General features: G+C 35.9%; 1 protein-coding gene across 2 annotated transcripts in view; it reads right to left on the reverse strand.

Moving 5' to 3' along the window:
* Positions 1-4,578: 4,578 nt before the first annotated feature.
* Positions 4,579-20,325, reverse strand: part of RNF125 (ring finger protein 125) — a 34,476-nt gene continuing 18,729 nt past the window's right edge. Inside the window, exons 4-6 of one of the 2 annotated variants that reach the window (XM_020992548.2) lie at positions 20,223-20,313; positions 11,034-11,141; positions 4,579-7,117 (exon numbers count right to left, since the gene is read on the reverse strand). In XM_020992548.2, coding sequence (XP_020848207.1) covers positions 7,031-7,117; positions 11,034-11,141; positions 20,223-20,313 — 286 coding nt within the window. In that variant the 3' untranslated portion in view covers positions 4,579-7,030. The other variant, XM_020992549.2, reaches the window with a different exon arrangement.

The raw sequence follows: 20,325 nt of genomic DNA on the forward strand, positions 1-20,325 counted from the left end.
TGGAACTATGCCTAAAAGGCTATAAAACTGTGCATCACTTTTGATCCAGCAATACCACTACTAGGTCTGTATCCCAAAAAGATCATAAAAAAGTGAAAAGGATCCACATGTACAAAAAATATTTATAGCAGCTCTTTTTGTGGTGGCAAAGAATTGGAAATTGAAGGGATGCCCATCAACTAGGGAATGACTGGACAAGTTGTGGTAAGTGATTATGATGGAATACTATTGTGCTTTAAGAAATGATGAGCAGTCAGATTTCAGAAAAACCTAGAAAGACTTACATGAACTGATGTTGAGTGAAGTGACCAGAACCAAGAGAACTTTGTACACAGTAACAGCTACATTATGTGATGACCAACTTTGATAGGCTTAGCTCTTTTGAGCAATGCAATGATCTAAGACAATTCCAAAAGACTCATGATGAAAAATGCTATCCATATACAGAGAAAAAACTATGGAGTCTGAATGCAGATTGAAGCATATTATTTTCTCTCCCTTTTCTTTTCTTTCTTGTGTTTTTTCCCTTTTGTTCTGATTCTTCTTTCACAACATGACTAATGTGGAAATATGTTTAATATGATTGTACATGTATAAGCTATATCAGATTGCATGCTGTCTTGGGGAGGTGGGGAGGGAGGGGGAAAATATAGAATTCAAAATCTTTTAAAAGTGAATGTTGAAAACTAAAAATAAATTAATTAATTAAAAATTATGGCCTAAAAGAAATGTACATGATTGTAATATGAAAAAGAATTATTTCTCTGTCATTCTGACATAATTTTGCCTATAAGGAGCATTGTCAGAATCCTTATGATTGTTCGGATTTTCTCTGAGGCCTGACCCCATGCTGTAACATAAAAATAAAACCTAGCTTTTTACCCCTAGAATTTCTGCATTATGGAAAGTACATATTTGGCAACAGTTACCAACCACATGAGCTCTGAGAGGAGATATTTTGCCAATAACAAAAGGATAGAGAATATCCTCTTTCCCCCTCCCCCCATTTTACTGAATGGAACAGGGCATTATGCAATGAGGGTAGAGGAAGAAATGATTTTATCTTACTCTATTTGAGAAAAAGTTAGACTTGCCCTTCCAACTTTTAGGAATGTTAGAAAAGGAATGTAGTATATATCCATGAAATTCTTTAACATTAAATAGTATATGTGTATGTATACATATATGTGTGTGTGTGTGTGTGTGTGTGTGTGTATATGTATATATATATATATATATATATATATATATATATACACACACACACACAAAATTTAAAAAAAACATTAAATAGTATAATACTAAGGCATTGGGTGCAGTTAGGTAGTGTGACAGATAGAGTGCTGGGGCTAGAGACAGGAAGACTCATCTTCCTAAATTCAAATCTGGCCTCAAGACGCTAACTAGCTTAGCTTTGTGACCCTGGGCAAATCACTTTAATTGTTTGCTGCAGTTTCCTCATCTGTAAAATGAGCTGGAGAAGGATATGGTAAATCACTCCACTATCTTTGCCAAGAAAACCCCAAATGGGGTCACAAAGAGACTGAAAAGACTGAACAGCAACTGGACATAGAGGCAACAAGCATGTATTAAGCACTTACTATGTTTTAGGCACTGTGCTAAGTGCTAGGTTTACAAATATAAGGGAAAAGAAAGAACTTCTTAACTCAAGCAGTTTTGCTTTCTAATGGAGGAAGACAAATACATAAAAGGGAGTAAAAAAAAGTGGCTGTAGGAAGGTATTTGGGGAGAGGATCAGAATGGTATAGATGTCCAGAAAAATCAAAAGCAGAGGTAGGAAGGGACAGCAAACTGGAGGTCCTGGACATCTCCCCAAAATAAGGGCCCTAGGAGGAACCAATAAAAGGAATGAAACAAGCATTTATGAAGTGCCTACTATGTGCCAGGCATTGTGTTAAGTGCTTTACAATTATTATCTCATTTGATCCTCACAACAACCCTTGGGAGGTGGATGCTGTTATTAATCCCATTTTACAGTTGAGGAAACAGACGTAAATAGAGGCAAAGTGACTTGCCCATGGTCACATAGTAAGTATCTGAAGTTAGATTTGAACTCAGGTCTTCCTGACTTCAAGTCCAGCTTTCTATTTACTGTACCATCTAGTAGGTTCATTGGATAAAAGGGGCCAGCAAGGCATAGTGACATTCCAGGGTAAGGAAGTGGAAGTTGAGGGGAGTTTCAGGGTTAAATTCTAGTCTAGAAAGGCAGAAATAGATCTAAGAGGAATGATGATATTAAGGTGGAGAACATCCTTCCTATTCCTAAACAGAAAGTTAAACAAGGTTGGCTTCTGAAAGATTTATCCCTGAAGCTATTAGGCATTTACCTCCTTATATATTAATTAGTATTGACATAATCAGAACTGAACTGGTACAGAAAGGACTCCGTATCTGTAGCCAAAAGATCTGGGCTCAAATCCCTGTTATTTACTTACTAGACATGTTCTTTTAGGCTAGTGACTTTATCTGGACCTATTTTCTAATCTCTTAAGATAAAGCTAGGTTATTGACATCAAGAAAAATCCTATATGACCAAAAATGTTCACAGTATCGAGACAAATGAAAAGCCTGAAAGACAGAGCTTCTGTGTAATTAATAATCAACTTATTAGACTATCAAATAATACATTGATAGTCAGTGGTCTCTCTTGATAACCAAAGAGAAAGACCACAAAGCTCATCAAATGCTTAAATACCTTTGGAAAAGTGGATGCCCTTGCCAGGGGGAGATCAAGGTGATTGGTGAACAATCAGTGGGTGGATGGACCTTTTCTAATGTGGGGGTGGAGTAAAAGTCTTCCTACTTCTGCTGAGATGGTAACTTGATCATGAGACTCAAGCCTCCAGTACTCCCAGCACCTCTAAGCACCTAAAAAGAAAGAATCCATCTCACCCAGACCACTCAAGTGAACAAAGGTTAGGAGGGGGTGGGGTTTCAAGGGTGTGAGCTTTTAAGGCTGCACTTCACCTAGATTAGATCCTCTTTACACTTTAATCAGAAATAAACTCTTCTAGATGGGTGGGGTCCTGCCCAAGATTGAAGAGAATGTTCTTGGAGGACTAGACCAATCTCATCAAGAGCCCAGTCAGTCAGAGACTGACCTACAAAGACTGGTCCTTGGATGAGGAAAATAGAAAGGAAAAAAAACCTCAATACTAATTTGGTTATTAGTATAAGAGAAAAATAATCATTTCTCTTATTAGCATTACTTATAATGAAAAAATGTGGAAACTAAATATATACCATACAATTACAGAACAGATGAACAAACTATGGCATATAAACATAATAAAATATTTCTATTCAGTAAGGAATCATGAGTATGAAGAATTCAAAGAAACATGAGAAGATGTACATAAAATAATATAGCAAGGACAACAGAACACAAAGGGAAATTTACATATTGACTATTACAACAGAAATAAGGAGACCAGATTCAGGTTAAATACAAGATCAATGTTAGTACCATAATGTCAAAGTTAAAGGAGCTCTCTATTTATAAACTCATGGAATTTTTTAAGGACATTTGCTTAAGTGTTTGTTGGGAAATGTCAAAATAAAATGTATCAATGAATTTAAAAGAAAAAAAAAGTTAGAAAAGACTCTCCAAGGTCCTTTGATCATACTAATCCAACCTCAGACACTTTGTTCGATTAGTTCCCTCAGCTTTTAAAATGAGAATAAAAGCACTCACTTCACAGTGTAGTGGGAAAGTCAAATCAAATCAAATCAAATCAAATGAGATAATGTATGCAGAGTGCCACTGCAAGTAACTTAAAGATATGTTCATTTCCAGGAGTTGCATAGAACTTACAAAGCAGGTGCTTATCGATGGGGAATGATTAAACAAATTTTAGTACATAAATATAATGGAATATTTTGTTTCTATAAGAAGCAATGAATTTGAAGAATTCAGAGAAGCATGTTATATGAACTGATGCAGACTAAACAGCAAAATAAATACATATATATGACTTCAACAATGTAAATGAAGAGGAATTGCTTGGAAACTTGAATGTTATGTAATTATAATAAAATAATGAATAGTGTATGGGGGAGGGGACAGCACATTAGTACAGGTCCTGGTACATAACAGAAACTTAATAAATGCTTATTAACTTTCTAGAGCATAGGCCCTTCAAGGCTCTCTTTCTCTAAGTAGTTTTGAGGCTGGTAACAGCAGATGAAAACTGGGTGTCTAGTCTTTGAGAATGAAGGACAAACAACACGAAGATATTCTAGGGGAGAGAGGAAAAATATACTTCCCTTTTTTAGGGTACCAAACAGCAAAGAGAAAGATGTGAGGTTGGCAGTAACAGCTGTTATCCCAGATTTTATTGGGAAGTCTCTGGAGAGATTGCAGAGGTGAAGGGAAAATTTTGATAGCTACACGTAACAGAGCAACAAATATTGGTAAGATCACAGAGCTCATTCTTTGCAAACTGCTCATTTCCATCCCACCTTTGTCCACTGAGTTTTTATGTATGAAAGGTCTCTAATTGTGATCACCTTGTTATAGGGTTGTAGGTGTTTCTGAATGAGAACACAAAATCAGGGTAGGTTTAGGAAGACCATTTATTGAAGGTCAGCATTTATGAACAGTCACTTTAAACAAAAGCAATGGTCCTGCCATCCTTTGTTTCTCATAATAAGACATCTTTACAAAAGAAAATCAAAAATTGTTAACTTCTAAATTCTGATAATTACATATTTCATTGTTGAGGAATGAAACAAGAGTGGGTTTCTTAAGACATCTTAGCACCTCTATCTTTATGGACACAAACCGCATTGTTGTCACCTTTCATTAGCTTCAATAACAATAAGCTTACTTGCCTCATGAATCTAAGATAGTAAGCTTCACTTACGTCACAGTAGTGTGACTGTAGAGCTGGACAAGGCCTGGGAAGCTGAAATTCTAGACCTGTCTCCATCACTTATTCATACTCAACCTATATCTCCAACTCATAATCTGGGTTGACATAATCTCAGAGAACATTTATCCCACCCAAAGTTTTCACATAAGGGTGGGATAATTTGATTCTTCAAAGAAACACAAGTGTTTTCTCTTTTGGACTGCACCACTGGGCAGCTGGAAGAGTACTGAGCTGACAAGTGGACATTTTTTGTTGTTCTTATCTTTTAAGTCACTTTAATGCTGACTTAAATCATCCCTTTGTAATTATTTTGGTGTAAAATTCACATAACACAGAAGGTTCATTGATAAATAGTTCCTAATCTGTGATCACAGTGGAAAAAACATTACAAAAGGGGATCTGAGGAAGAATTTAGATGTGGGAGGCTTTAAAACAATATATTTAAGCTAAAATATATTGCTTACATTATAAGGTTGTCTTTTTTTTAACTTTCATGTTATTAAAAATTGAGCTTTAACATTTTTGTGAAATCTGAAGATGACCTCACCAGCAGTCTGAATTAATGACAGTTTGTAATGGTATAGTGCTTTACAGTTTATAGCACCTTCACATGCCTCCTTTCATTTGATCCTCGCAATGGTTTATGAGGTAGGCAGGGAAGGTATTATTTACCCCCATTTTACAGATGCAAAAACTTAAAGCTTAGAGAGCAGATTAGTCAATACTAGGTAATACTGTTCTTTTCTTTCTTAATTACAGTGATATAATAGAAAGATAAGGAGCTACATAACCTTAAGACAGGTCACATCACTTTTCTGTGTCTACTTCCTGTTGTATAAAAATGGGGGTTTAACTTGATCATCTCCAAGTTTTCTTCTAAGCTAATTAGATTTTAAACTAATTATCCAGTTTTGGATGACTCAGAATCCTTTCTTTTCCTTCTACAGTCTATCTTAATAAGACTTCTACTGAAAAGGAAAGACAGAGGTTGTCAAACTCAACTAGGCTCTTTAGTAAAGAAAAATTAATTTCCCAAAATGAAGATTTTGGATTTCCTGGATTTCATGTCTCTGTACTCTTCAGCTCCTATATATTCTTCCAATATTTTCAAATATGTATTAGATCTAAAGATTTGAGAATGGTAACCAGGACTCTAAAGAAATGAGAGTCTTTTCTTTTCTCTTTAAGTTTCCATACTATAATTAGCCCTTGTAGAGAAGGAATAAACAGAAGGGTCCATTCCTTATTAGAATCACTGAACTGAAACTTAGCTGAATAAAATTTTACCCTCAGGGATTGAACAGATTGTCTTCATAGTTCAACAAACCATTTTAGTTGAAAAATCAACCCTTAGGAGTTTTGCATCAAAAAAATTCTACGGTCATACAGGTTATTTTTACATGTAAAATATCAGGCCATAATTTTTTGAAACTTATTTACATTATAGAAATCTCTTAATAATAATTAAAATTAACTGCCAATATTTGAAAAATATTCTGCTTGTGGTAGATACATTTTTAAAATGAAAGCATTAAGAATACATTCCTATTACAGTATTTGTTACAGTACTAAGTAACAGCATTCAACTTAGTTAAAGGGTCAATTACCAATTCCTTTCTTTATTTCCATCAAATTATATATTCATAATAGTATTTTTGAAACTAGATATTAAGAATGGAAATTATTTCCAAGTTCTTCTTAAATAACAACAAGTTGTTGATTCATATTTTATCTTCTTATATAAAGCAATCTGATGTTTATCACTGTCAGTCTTGCAGTTTATTACTCATCTATGGCACTATCCCCCTCAAAATCTGTCTAATCGCCCAACAAGAACTCCTCTCTCAAGCATGCTCCCTACTGGTACCCACCCTAAACCTCCTGGCTGATATAGATAATTGTTACTACTAAGTATCAGAAAATCTCAACAGGAGAATATAGATATAAATCACCAAAGGGATAGCGGTTTTTAAATTTTCAGATAAACATAATAACAGACACATACAAACATTAAAGGTTTGTTACATCTGTGCTTTTCTTTTTAAAGGCTGAAGATTCCCCTTTAATTGTCAAAGCAGCATCTTAGTGTACTGTGCAAAGGAATTCGTAGAAAACCTTTCCTCCTACTGGCAGAATTAGACGCTATTTGAATGATTCATATATTCTAAAAGCGACCGGTCTAGGACTCTTCGGATCAGAGCTTCCTCTAATATATTAAAGTCCTGAAATGGAGAAAAAATACTTTTAGATAAGCAAGATGATAGGTACTGTTTTTTTTTCTAAATAGCTTTGACTTTTAATTCTAAATTCATCCAATCTGCCCTGTGAGTACCATCAGTTCAGAGTGACAGGCATAATCATTATCAAACCAATTAGCAGCCAACAAGACCTTACTAGGTTCCACCTACAAACATGCACTAAATCAAATCAACGGGACCAAGCAGAAGTTGGAATATGATTTGCAGGCTCTCAGTTGTAGTACTGAATGCTATTTTGGGTTGCCTTAATGTCAACACTTGGAAAAGAAAACAATCTCCCAAGCTCTGCATATGCCCCATTATGAGTCAGAGCTGGAACTGAATCCTATTAAGTCAGTGATCTCCAAACTGAAGTCTATGGTCCATCAGCTGTCAAAAGACTTCAACTGAAATCCACAAGGGAAAACACAAAATAATGTTTTGGGTCTCAGTCTTTGGCTTCACTAGTCTGGAAACTCCTCCCACCCACGTGAATCAGCAACTCTTCAATAACTCATAGTCTCACACAGCTAACTTTTCATTAGAGGTTAAATGACTTGCCCATGATTAAAAAGCTGGTATGTGTCAGAGTAGGGTTTGAACCCAGGTCTTCTTGACTCCAAGACTAGTCCTCAAAACATTATGCCATTGCTACTCCTCTAGTTAAAAAACAAAAAAGAATGTATGTAAGTGTAATAAATATATACATATATATTTACACAAATATATATTTACATATATATTTACACAAATATATATATACACACACACACATACATACATACACATACATACACATACACACACACACACACACACACACCCCTATACACCCACACCCACACACACACACCCATTCTTAACCTTGAACCTTGACTTGTATGGAACCAAAGAGACTACCTGGGGCTCACCCACATTGCAGCCTTGTAGTATTCTCTGCCAAAACGAAGTGGGCCTTATGGTTTACCCAGAATCCCATAGAGACAAATTATTTGCCTTGTTCAATTTCTCTTATATTGCACACTTCTTTCAGTAATCCCAGGTCTTTCCATTTAATCCCTTCCTAAGATTTGGGTATACCACACTTCCATATCTCATCCTTGTTGTTCATTCCTTTTGCAAAATATATGGGTTACCATAGTAAGAAGATTTGAAAGCCTAGTAAAAAGATAAAACTCTAAAATGACTATGTTAAGGGAGCAATGATCAAATTTTTAACTTAGAGATTTTATGAGGATGTATTTTACATTGACATTTTCTTTTGAAAAATTATATGTAAATCTACTTTTAGTACTCTCCTAACAGCTATGTGGTACAGTGGATAGACATCTGGGTTTAGAGTCAGGAAGACCAGAGTTAAAATCTCAGACAATTACTAGATGTGTGACATTGGGCAAGTTACTTAAACCATTTTTGCCTCAGTTACTTCAACAGTAAAATGGCGGTGATAATAATAGTGACTACCTCTCTGGGTTGTTGTGAGGATCAAATGAGTTAATATTTGTAAAGCACTTAGTACAGCGTCTAGCACAGAATAGATGCTATATTATATACAGGCGCATGCATGCACAAGCTATTATTATTTCCTATATTTAAGGGAAAATCAAACTGATTTTTCTACCTAAACACATTAATTCTGCTAAAAGTGTTTTCTTCATATCTAAACTGCACACAATACTACATATGTCTAGGCAGAATTAGAGACCCTACTTACTTTGTGCTTATTTCCATTACTGATGAAGAAAACTATATACATATCTACCTAAAGAATATGGAACTCTATTTATAACTAGTTTGGGTTCCATCACCTCAAATCCTAGTATTTTGGATGTTTGCAACTATAAGAGATGAAATGAAACCAATTTTGTGTTCCATTAAGGTAAGGGACAAAACGCTAGGCTCATGCATAGCAGACAAAGTTACATTTATTATAACATCAAACAAGTAGAGCAACACAATAAGCTATCTCACTAGACTTGATAACCACTACTCTGACTTTAATTTGATAAGAAAATAGAATTATATCATCTAAAAAATGCATATTGTGGGGTTGTTGTTGTTCAGTCATTTTCAGTTGTGTCTGACTCTGTGACCCCAATTTGGTGTTTTCTTGGGAAAGATAACTGAAGTGGTTCCATTTCCCTCACCAGGTCATTTTATAGATGAGGAAACTGATGCAAATAGGGTTATATGACTTGCTCAAGGTCACACAGCTATTGTCTGAGGCCACATTTGAACTCAGGTCTTCCTGACTTTAGGTCTAGCACTCTATCTCTCTATCACTGAACTACTTACCCATCCCCTATACATACATTCATTCATACATACATACATACATACATACATACATACATACACACACACATACACATATATCTTTCTCTCTTTTTAAAATGTGATTCTGTTATATAGTGAATTATTTTCACCTCTAATATTATCTAAATTGGAAAGAGGCTTATCTCCCCTGCTTTGGAGAACAACCACTGTCCAATATAGCTAATAATTTTGCTTAACATTATATTTCTATATCTCCATCAAAGTCCCATTCATGACTATTCTTGACATGCAAATGACCTTGATTTATTCCAAGGTTTCCCAGAACAGTACAAGTTCTAGAGGTTCCTGCCAAAAAGGCTAAATATGCTGGCTTGGTGATAGAGTACACATCTTATACTCTTAGAATCAGAAAGTTCATCAACATCTGAATTCTTTTTGTCATTGCACCTCATGAAGTCTTGATAAAGCTCAGAAGGGTTATGATCTGAATTAACAGAGTGACAGATCAGAAGAAACCACAGTTTCACAAATACAAAAATATTTGTAGTAGCATTTTTCATGATAAGTGAAGAGTTGGAAACAAAGCTGGTGCCCACTGATTGGAAAATTGCTGAACAAACTAACACATATTAGTTTAATGGAACATTATCATGCAGTATATTCCCTAAATATAAAGAATTCAGGGAAACTTGGGAAGACTTCTATGAACTGATACAGAGTGAAGTAAACAAAACTAGAAGAATAATTTACACAATGACCACAATAATGTAAAGGAAAACAACAGCTGAGGAATGAAGGGACTAATTCTAACTTCAGTGAACTGTTAGTGAAACAGGTTTCCTCCCCTCACCAGGGAAGTGGTGGGCTATAGAATGAACTATACAGTATATTGTCAGGCATGACCAAGGTTGATTTATTTTGTTTACATATACTTTGTTGTAAGGGAGAGTTTTATTGGTAGAGGAAAAGTGGAAAATCATTAGAAAGTGAAAGAAATCTTTTAGAAGAATTAATACACTTATTTAATTTTAATTAAAAAATGAGGGGATTAGAAAAATAAGATGGGAAAGTAATACCTACAAAAATGATAACTAGCATTTACATTGGGATTTAAAGTATACAAAGCAGTGTACATGTCATCTCATTTGATCGCCACAACAATATTGTGAAGTGGATGCTATGAATATTTCCATTTTACATATGAGGAAACTGAAGTTTAAAGAGGTTAACTGAATTGTCCAGTGTCCCACAGCTACTATGTGCCTATGGCATGATTTGAATTTAGGTCTTCCTTACTCCAAGCCAAACATCGTATCATTCACTGTGCTACCTAGCTGCTCTTAGGTACCTGGAGTACCTAACTCACAGAGCTATGAAGCTCAGATGAGAACAGCCAATCCTCTTCGCAAACTTTTAAAAAAGGGGGGGGGTAGCTCTTGCCCACCTAAATTATTTGGGGATATCTGAAATGGATGAAGTATGTTTTCATAGTCTTAGCAAATACTAGCTCCTAAGACTTCAGATAATTTTTTTCCCTGAATTTTGTTTGTCTGATTTGGGGTGGGGGGGAAGATTTAATTACCATAACAATTTAAGGAAAAAAAAGATGAAGGTGTTTACTTACAATAAATTCATCATAAAACATTGTGTGTCTGATTTGCAGGTGCCGGATCAAACTGTCACTGGTGTTGCTTGAATCTCCATTAGGTATAAAATGACAAAGTGGACAGAACTGTAAATAAACAGAGAAGGCAATATTGGCAAATGAGATAGCTATTTGTGCTAGGCTAGAGAAATATGAAACTGTCTAACAAAAGGTACTTTAATTCTGAGTCTATTTTGGGATCACTCTATTTATGATTTTTGATATCAGAACAGCATGTCCATTTCAGTTATGCCTCAATGAAAGTCACACTTAATCTACCCCACCACAGGCAGTTAGCAGGTGATGGTGGAGAGGAGAGAAGAGAAAGAGTTCCTATCTGGAGATAACTATAACAGAAAGGGTTTCTGGTTCTAAACAAAAAAAAGTAGGTGTTCTATAAGACAGGGATAACAAACTTTCCATTACTTACCTCAGAGGACTGTGGGGGAAAAAAATGCTTTTCAAATCTTAAAACACTTCCTAAATTCAAGTTATTAATATTACTTCAAGTTGCCTTCCCTTTGAACATCTAGCAGCAAAAGAATAAAACTAAAATTTGCTAGTCAATTTTTTGGGGGAGCATACAAAATTTCTGGTAGGTTAGATCAATATTTCAGAAAAATGTTATGTACATCTTGCCTCTCTGCCACTCCCTTCTGTCTCCTTGCCTCCCTACTCTATTCCTCCTCTCTTCCTATCTTCTTTTCCTTTTATTTCCATGATATTCTTCTGTTGCTCTTTTGCTCTTTATGTTTCTTCTCTTGTTTTTCCTATTTTCTTTCAGGTTGTCACGACCTTTCGTTTTGCTGTTTTTTTCCCCTTCAGGTACCTGAATTTCCAACTACGTTTGGCTATTGTTTTTTTCTCCTTTTGCTCCACTGGGTATGTATGTACTTGTTTTGCCTTCTTTCCACTCTTACTTTAGACCACACATTCTTAATGTAGGGTCCATGAACTTTTTTTTTCCCTCTAAGTAAAGGCAATCTCCTCCTTAAGGGAGGTTGTAGCCCCTTAAGGGAGGCAACTCCCTAATGGAGGGGTCCCCTACAGAAGATGGCTGCTTCAGGGAGACACCCACTAGCCAACAGATGCTAGGGATCATGAACTTGTTTTAAAAAATATTTTGACAACTATATTTCACTATAATTGGTTTCCTTTGTAATCCTATGTATATGATATTTTAAAAAACATTATTGGGATTAGGGGCACATAAGCTTCACCAAATTACCAGAGGGGTCCACAGCACAAAAAAGGTTTAAGACCCCTGCTTTAGGTCCTGGTGAATTCAGATTTATTGTTCTGAGGTCTCCATTTGCTCTTGACTTTTTGGCTCCACAGAGGTTCCCATGGGACATCTTTCCTACACAATTGTGGAGGCCCTGAGGGATTGATATACAAGTTATCTGAAAGAGGGAAGATTCAGAAGGAGCAAAAAACCCCCATTATTAATACCATTACCAACATAAAAGACAGGTAATGGAAAAACATAAATAACTACTGACCCATATGTCTACTCTACCACCTATATAAAATCACTATGTGAGTCAGCTATATATGAATAAAAGGTATCTTTCATGAAGGGATATTAGGGAACAAGCAGGCTTTTGCAAGTAATATTAACAATGGACTGCATCTTTAAGATTTTGCAATTAACTGAAAGGCTTAGAGAATACAAGATCCCATTGTTTTATTGTTCATTAATTATAAAAAAAGCATGTGATTTAGTGGAATGAAATAATAGCAAGCCAACATTTATACAGGATCTTAAAGTTTGCTAAGTGTTTCTCATGCATTTTCTCTTTTGATCTTTACAACAACCCTGTAAAGCAGATCTTATTATTTTATTAATTTTATTTTATTAATAAAGAAACCAAGACAAGGAAATTAAATAATTTGTCTGGGTTCACACAACTATTCAGGGTCTGAGGTGAGAGTACAGGATTTGAACTCAGGTCTTCTGAACTCAAAGTCCATTTCTTTAGCCACTACACCAAGCTGCTACTGCCTTAAATGCTCTTACATCAAAAAATCATTCAAGATTACAATAATCCTCTCTCATCATACACATCAGCAGAAGCATAAAATAGAAAGATGTGTATGCTCACCAAAGTTTTTCTCTGCTGTGATCAAAGTAACAGGAAAGCTAATACAGTGTTTCCCTTTGTAACTGGAAAATAATTTAATCATATACATATATATAGCCACATAATAATACACACACACAGAAATATGTATATACATATATTACATTACATAGATTGAGAAGTATCAGGATTAAGAACAAATCACCAGATCTGGCAAATAAGAGATAATCAGTAACTTTGGAGAGAGCAGCTACAGTTGAAAGATAAGGTTGGAAGCCAGGTTGCAAATGATTGAGGAGTGAGTGAAAGAAGCGGAAGCAGTTGGAAGATAACTTTCACAAAGAATTTGATTGAGAAATAGAGGTGAGATATAGTATGACAATTTGAGGGGATGGTAGAACCTAGTAAAAGGTTTTTTTAGGGTTTTTTTTGTGTTTTGGTGAGGAAATTGGGGTTAAGTGACTTGCCCAGGGTCATACAGCTAGTAAGTTTTCAAGTGTCTGAGGCTGGATTTGAACCCAGGTCCTCCTGAGTCCAAGGCCAGAGCTCTATCTATTGCACCACCTAAATGCCACTAAAAGTTTTTTTTTGAAAGCATGGAGATGATGCCATGTTTGAAAGCAGTAGGGAAGGAATCAGTAGATAGAGAACAAAAATTGAAGAACCACAGGTGGTGATTGAGGATCTAATCTTCTAGAAAAGATGGTAGGAGAATAAGATTTTAGGGTTGTCATAATCTGTATAGCCCAAAACATTTACAATAGAGCCAACGAGATAAAATCTCATTTGGTTAAGAGTTCATGTTCTTTAATTTTTCCCCTTTGAGCAAATGTCATGTCTCACTTTCAAGTGAATTTGGTGCGGATGATGGGGCATGATTGGCTGTTTGTCCTTCATTCTCAAAGAGGACCATGTCATCAGTGAGGTGATGCCATGATATGCAAATGAACCGGATTTAAGTGAGGTAGGGCTGTGCAAAGTCATCAGCCTCAATCTCTCCTCCAGGGCCACCTGGGTCCAGTGGCTAGATATGGATCAAGACAACTAGAGATAGCCCAGGATGCAGCAGTGGACCTTGGTCTTTACAAGTCTTAGTTTGACTGAGTCAGCACCCATTCAGTGATTAAGGCTTAATAAAAAATGAGGCAAAAAAAGCCCTCTTTATTTTGGCTAGGCAATGAGGTTAAATGACTTGCCCAGGGACACACAGCTAGTAAGCTTTATTTGTCTGAGGCTGGATTTGAACTCAGGTCCTCTTGAATGCAGGGCTGGTGCTCTATCCACCGCGTCACCTAGCTGCCCCCTAGAATGCCCTCTTTTAAAAAAAAAGATCTAGGAGGAGAAGACCCTCAGGATTTCTAGCCAAAACAGAAACAATTGTTATTCACGTTCATTAGGTGCCTATGAGGGTCCAAATGGTGACCCAGTAGGGCTTGGTCTGGGACCAGAGTGATTTGGGGTTAAGGCTAGTCTTTAAGAGGAAAAAAAAATGAAAAAAGTTTCAGAGATTAAAATTTACATTCCCTTTGGGCAGAACATTGGCAGGTAAGGGTATGATACCCTATGTGGAAAGAGAAGAAAGATGAGACATACATACCCAGAGTCACACAGCTAATAAGTGTCTGAGGCTGGATTTGAACTCATGAAGATGAATCTTCCTGACCTCAGGTCCAGCACTGTACCACCTAGCTGCTTGTATTATAGAATACATGCAAAGTAAATACAAGGTAGTTTGGGACAGGTGAGCACTAGAAGCTGGGGGATCATCTAAAGCTTCATGGAGAAGGTGGTACATGAGCAAAGTTTTAAATGAAATTAGGGATTCCAAGAAGCAGAGGTGAGTAGAGAGTGGATTCCAGGCATGAAGAATAGACAGTGCAAAGGCAAGCAGAGGGGTGATAAAGGGTAGTAGATAAGGAACGGCAAGGAGGTCATATGGCTGGATTGCAGAATGCATGGTGGGGGAGTAATGTATAAGAAGACCAGACAGGTAGTAAGTAAGGGCCCAGATTATTTAAATAACAAGGTGAATGTATGCTTGAGGCTAGAGATCATTGACTGTCACTAGAGTTTACTGAGTAGGAGAGAAAAAATTGTCAGACCTGACTGATAAACACTTCAATAAGTTCTAAAACAGCAATTCTATGACATCTATGAAGGTTCCAGAGTCAAGAAAGCATTAACTCTGCTTACTGAAAATAGACGACAGTTTAGTTACACTGCTCATGGTTGTTGAGCTTTACCAGTCATCTTTCTTCATACCTAGAAATGGCATTGGTTTCCATTAAGGCAAGGAATGAGCAGGTTGCAACATGATGTTACATTGTTATTGCAAAATTATTCTGTGCAAACCCAATCTAGAAATCATTGTAGCAGTAACTATGGAAACTCAAGGGAACAAAACAGACTGGGTGAAAAAATTAACCACAGTGCTCCTTGGCATATATAAATATATATAAAATAAGTACATGACTTTAAGGCAGGTGTAACAAGTTAAATTCTTAATGTCTTGTATAATTAAATACACTAGGCAAGGACAAAGCACCAACTCAGGTCTATTTTATGTAGGCACCCAGGAGCTTCTCTGTTTTCTGATGCTGGATCCTTTTAAGATTCCTCAGGATGCCATTCCTCCTTTTAAATATGGCAGGGGTGGGAAGTAAACGCTTATCATGAGTAGGCAATATATTACAGACTCTAAAATTTTGTTTGACCATTTATTTAGGAAATCTGGACATGGATGATTTACCTAGAAACAATTACAAAAATCTAGCACTTCGAGCCCTGTTCTTCCTTTATCAGTGGTCCAGATTCCCTTCTCATGATTTTTATGATGAAACTATAGTCTGTACAGAGAGGGTTCAGATGATAATACAGGACAAAGGAATATAGAAAGCTAGAAACTAGGATAAGAAAAACTGTTGATTAGGCAAAAACCTCAGCATCAAATGTATTTGAATTAAGGTCTGATATCTAAAATACTTAAGAACTAATACAACTATATGACCAAAAGCCATTCCATAATAAATGTGGTCAATGGATATGAGCAGTTCTTCAAAAAAGAACTGCAAACTATTAACAATCCTATGAAAAATTGTTCCAATTCACTAATGCAGGGAAGCAAATGGATACAACTTTGAGTTTTTACCTTATACAGCCTGAAGATTGTTGAATGGAAACTCTTTGTGTCAGTCAAGAACTGGAAGCAAAGTAGGTATTTGCTGACTGGAGAATGGCTAACCAAATAGTGGTACATGAAAGTAATGAAATATTATTATATTGCTAGAAAAGATGCCAGAGGATTCACCAGAAGATTCATATGAACTGATGCAGAGTAAAGTTAAGCAGGACTAAGATAACAAGATGACTACAACAATGTAAATAGAAAAAAAACAATAAAATGAAACCGAATTGTATGAAATTATAATGACCAAGTTTGGCCCCAAAGGAAAGATCATACCTCCCCTCTCTATTAATCAAAAAGATAGGAAATGGGTGACTTTTTAAAAGTCTGTAATAACATGGGTTCCAGTATAGGGGACAGATATTTTCAGAAATAAGCATGATGTAAAAAGACATCAGTAAAACTCTAAAAAGAAACAAGAAAAATCTTTCGACACCTACTGCAATCAGAGACATCTAGCTGTCACACTAGATATAATGCTGGACCTGGAGTGGAGAAGAACCAAGTTCAAATCTGACCTGATACTTTCTAGCTGTGTGACCCTGAGCAATTAAGTCACTTATTGTCTGTCTGCTTCACTTTCTTTCATCTGTTAAATGGGGATAATAATAGCATCTACCTTACAGGGTTGTTATATTGAGGTTAAAGTGAAATATTATTTATAAAATGCTTTGCAAGCCTCAAAACTACATAAATGCTAGTTATTATTATTGTTATTGCTTCCACTTCATCTTTCACTCACAATTTTTTTCTATACTTAACCTACACCAAACAAAATGGGCATTTCAATATACATATATGCACAGGAAAGGGTTATACATACATACACATACACACACACATATACATACACATATTTCAACCCATAAGTCTTTATAAATCTTGCTCTTCTTTCTAAGTGTAAGTTTCAAAGCTATTCTGCTTGTCTGTGATTCCTTCTGGATTTTTTGTTTTCTTCTCTTTCTGTGAGGGGAAATCCTATCTCTATCTCTCTCTCCTTTTAACTCTTCCCAAATGAAAAAAATTAATACAAAATCCTTATATCAAATGTATATAGTCAAGTAAAACAAATTCCCATAGCAGCCATGTCTAAAGATTTATGTCTCATTCTGCATCTTAAGACCATCAACTGTCTCTCTCAAAGGTGGTAGCAGGCTTCATTTTCAATACTCTGGAGTCATTTCATTCACTTCTCAATTCCTTGCAATCTGCTTCTAAAAACCATATCTTGACTATAACTTCTCTAGAAATGGAATCAGGATTCCCAATTAACATTCCCTCCTCCAAAACCTGCCCATGTTTTATTGTAGTCACTCTGGAAAAAGGTGAACTCTAAATGTTAATATAACTTTACAAATACATTTGGAGTTAAAACTGTAATAACACCTAACACCAAATTTTTCTCAAAGGTAATTTTACAATTCCATCTGAATTGAGGTAATGTGGAGTGGTAGATGGAGTGCCAGGCTCAGAGGACAAGGATTTGGGTTCAAATCCTGCCTCAGATATTAACTGGCTGTGCAACCCTGAGCAAATCATTTAACCTCTTTATGTCTCAGTTTCCTCATCTGTAAAATGAGAGGGTTGGAGTGGGTGGCCTCGATGGTCTCTTCAAGCTCTATACCTAAAATCCCATGAGCCTCCAAGAGCTGTTTTTGGCTTCTTTCAGTAATTTGAATACTAACTCTCCAAGCCAACCCTGTGTGAATTTTGAATGCAATTGTTCAAATATGTTATGTACTAAGCAACATTCCTTCAGATATAGGATTATATATAGCTATAACTTTGCAAAGTACCTTAAGAGTTTAATATAATCCCTTTATTCTACAAATGAGGAAATCGAGGCCCAAAGAGTTAAAGAGATTAGCCCATGGTTGCAGTTAAAAACAGCAGAAGCAAGATTTGAACCTACCTCCTATGACTCCAAATGCAGTCCTCTTTCCCAGCTACCATACTGCCCAGGAAACTGAGTGCTCTTTTCACCATAAAGCTTTCTAAGATTAATTCTCCTATGCTAGTCTCCTTCAAAGAAGGCAACTCAACTCTCAAATGTCTATGAGTGTTCTGACAGATGGAGAAGTCATGACAGCAAACTTTCTGATAACATAAGAAAATTATAGCTCCTTTCCTACCATATTTTGTTTTTGGAAGCTCTCACAGGAAATTTTTTTTTATTAATTTTAAACTTAAATACAAAATGAGAGAAAAAAAGAACAGTTCCACATATACAGCAGAACATGAGAGGATTCAATATGCAACCATAAAGTTCATTTCAAACTGTTTACTTTAAAAAAAAACAAACCATGTAATATTACACATTGTTTTCAAAGCTACCCAGCTTTTCTGTGCTTCCAAGTTTTTTTTGTTCTCCATTGTGCACTTTTAATTTTTTTCCTCCCTCCCCCCCAGCATTCGAAAAGGCTACAATTAAACACAAATACACACACACACACACACACACACACACACACGTAAGACCATGCACCATACTATACATATTTCTTTTGTTAATTCTTTCTCTGGAGGTAGACAGCATCTTCCTTCAGAGGATCCAAGTCTTTCCATGTTATTCTAAAATCAACCAGCTCATCATTTCCTATATCACAGTAGTATTCCATCATATATATCATAACTTGTTTAGCCATTTCTCATTTGAAGGGCATCTATCATTTCAGCCAATCTGATAGGTGTAAGATGGTATCTATCTAAGGAAATTTAAGAACTACTTACTTTTCTAGCTGTATAATTTCTTCAAAATATATTAAATTATAATTAAGCCTTTTTATGAAGCAAGCATAGAGATAACTTGTCAAGAAAATGGAGCACAAATTTGTAACTGACCAACTTCATGTGGAAAAAAGTCACCCTTGAGTTAAAAAATGCCAAAATATGTCCCTTTAAAAAAATGCAATATAGGACTTTTGACAAGATAAAAATGTTTTTAGACTCTGTTATCATTTAGTCACATCCAACTCTTTGTGACTCCATGGACCTTGTTGTTCATGGGGTTTTCTTGGCAAAGTGGTTTGCCATTTTCTTTTCCAGTAGATTAAGACAAACAGAGGTTAAGCAATTTGCCCAGATCTGAGGCCAAATTTGAACTTGGGTCTTCCTAACTCCAGGCTCAGCACTCTATCCACTGAGCTACCTAGTTGCCCCTATGTTAGATTTTGTATTAACAGACTGCTAAAATTAGAGTTTGATGAATGTTTGCATATGAAAGTTAGATCTGCACTATATGCTCTCTTACAACGTAACATCATCATATTCCTTTTCATTAGCTACATCTTCAACCACAAAGAAACTTGTTCCTTGAAAGGAACTGTGTTTTCAATTAAACAGAGTAACTATTAGCAAATAATTAATCAGGGTCACATTTATATGTCAACTGTCAATTGAAATAACCTACTTGCACTGAGGCTTTCTTAGTTTACTATAGTCAGGATAAGAATGAAGCTCCTCCTAACAGGGACCTGGGCTCATTCAGGACAAGACTGTATAGACAGTAATCGTGCACACAGAACCTTGTTTACACCAACAAATTAAAAGTGACAATCAGTGGGACAGTGGGACAGAGGGCCTATCAAAGAGTCAGGAAGTCCCTGGTTCAAATCTTGCCTCTGAAATATATGGCTCTGTGAACACAGGCAAGTTACCTACATTTTCAATGCCTCAGGAAGGAGTCTAAGATTATAAATGACACAGCAGCTGTTGATCTGTATAAGTGGATAGCATTTCTGCACCTAGAATTCCCCACACCAATGAATCTGTTATAGACAACCTCTCACCAAAATTTTTAAAAATTTGCAAAACCAACCCTAATTAATGAATCAGTTAATAGTTGTCCTCCATTTAGATATCATAAGCATATAAAGGAACAAAAAAAAACACCCAACATACCACTGGCCTCCTTTCTGATCTGTGATAAGTGAGACAGTGGTTCAGCAAGCTATCTTCATCCAACTCTTTCTCACAAAATGGACATATGCATCTGGAACAAGAT

Source organism: Phascolarctos cinereus, unplaced genomic scaffold (assembly GCF_003287225.1).
Source record: "Phascolarctos cinereus isolate Bilbo 61053 unplaced genomic scaffold, phaCin_HiC Scaffold_4;HRSCAF=312, whole genome shotgun sequence".
NCBI lineage: Eukaryota > Metazoa > Chordata > Mammalia > Diprotodontia > Phascolarctidae > Phascolarctos > Phascolarctos cinereus.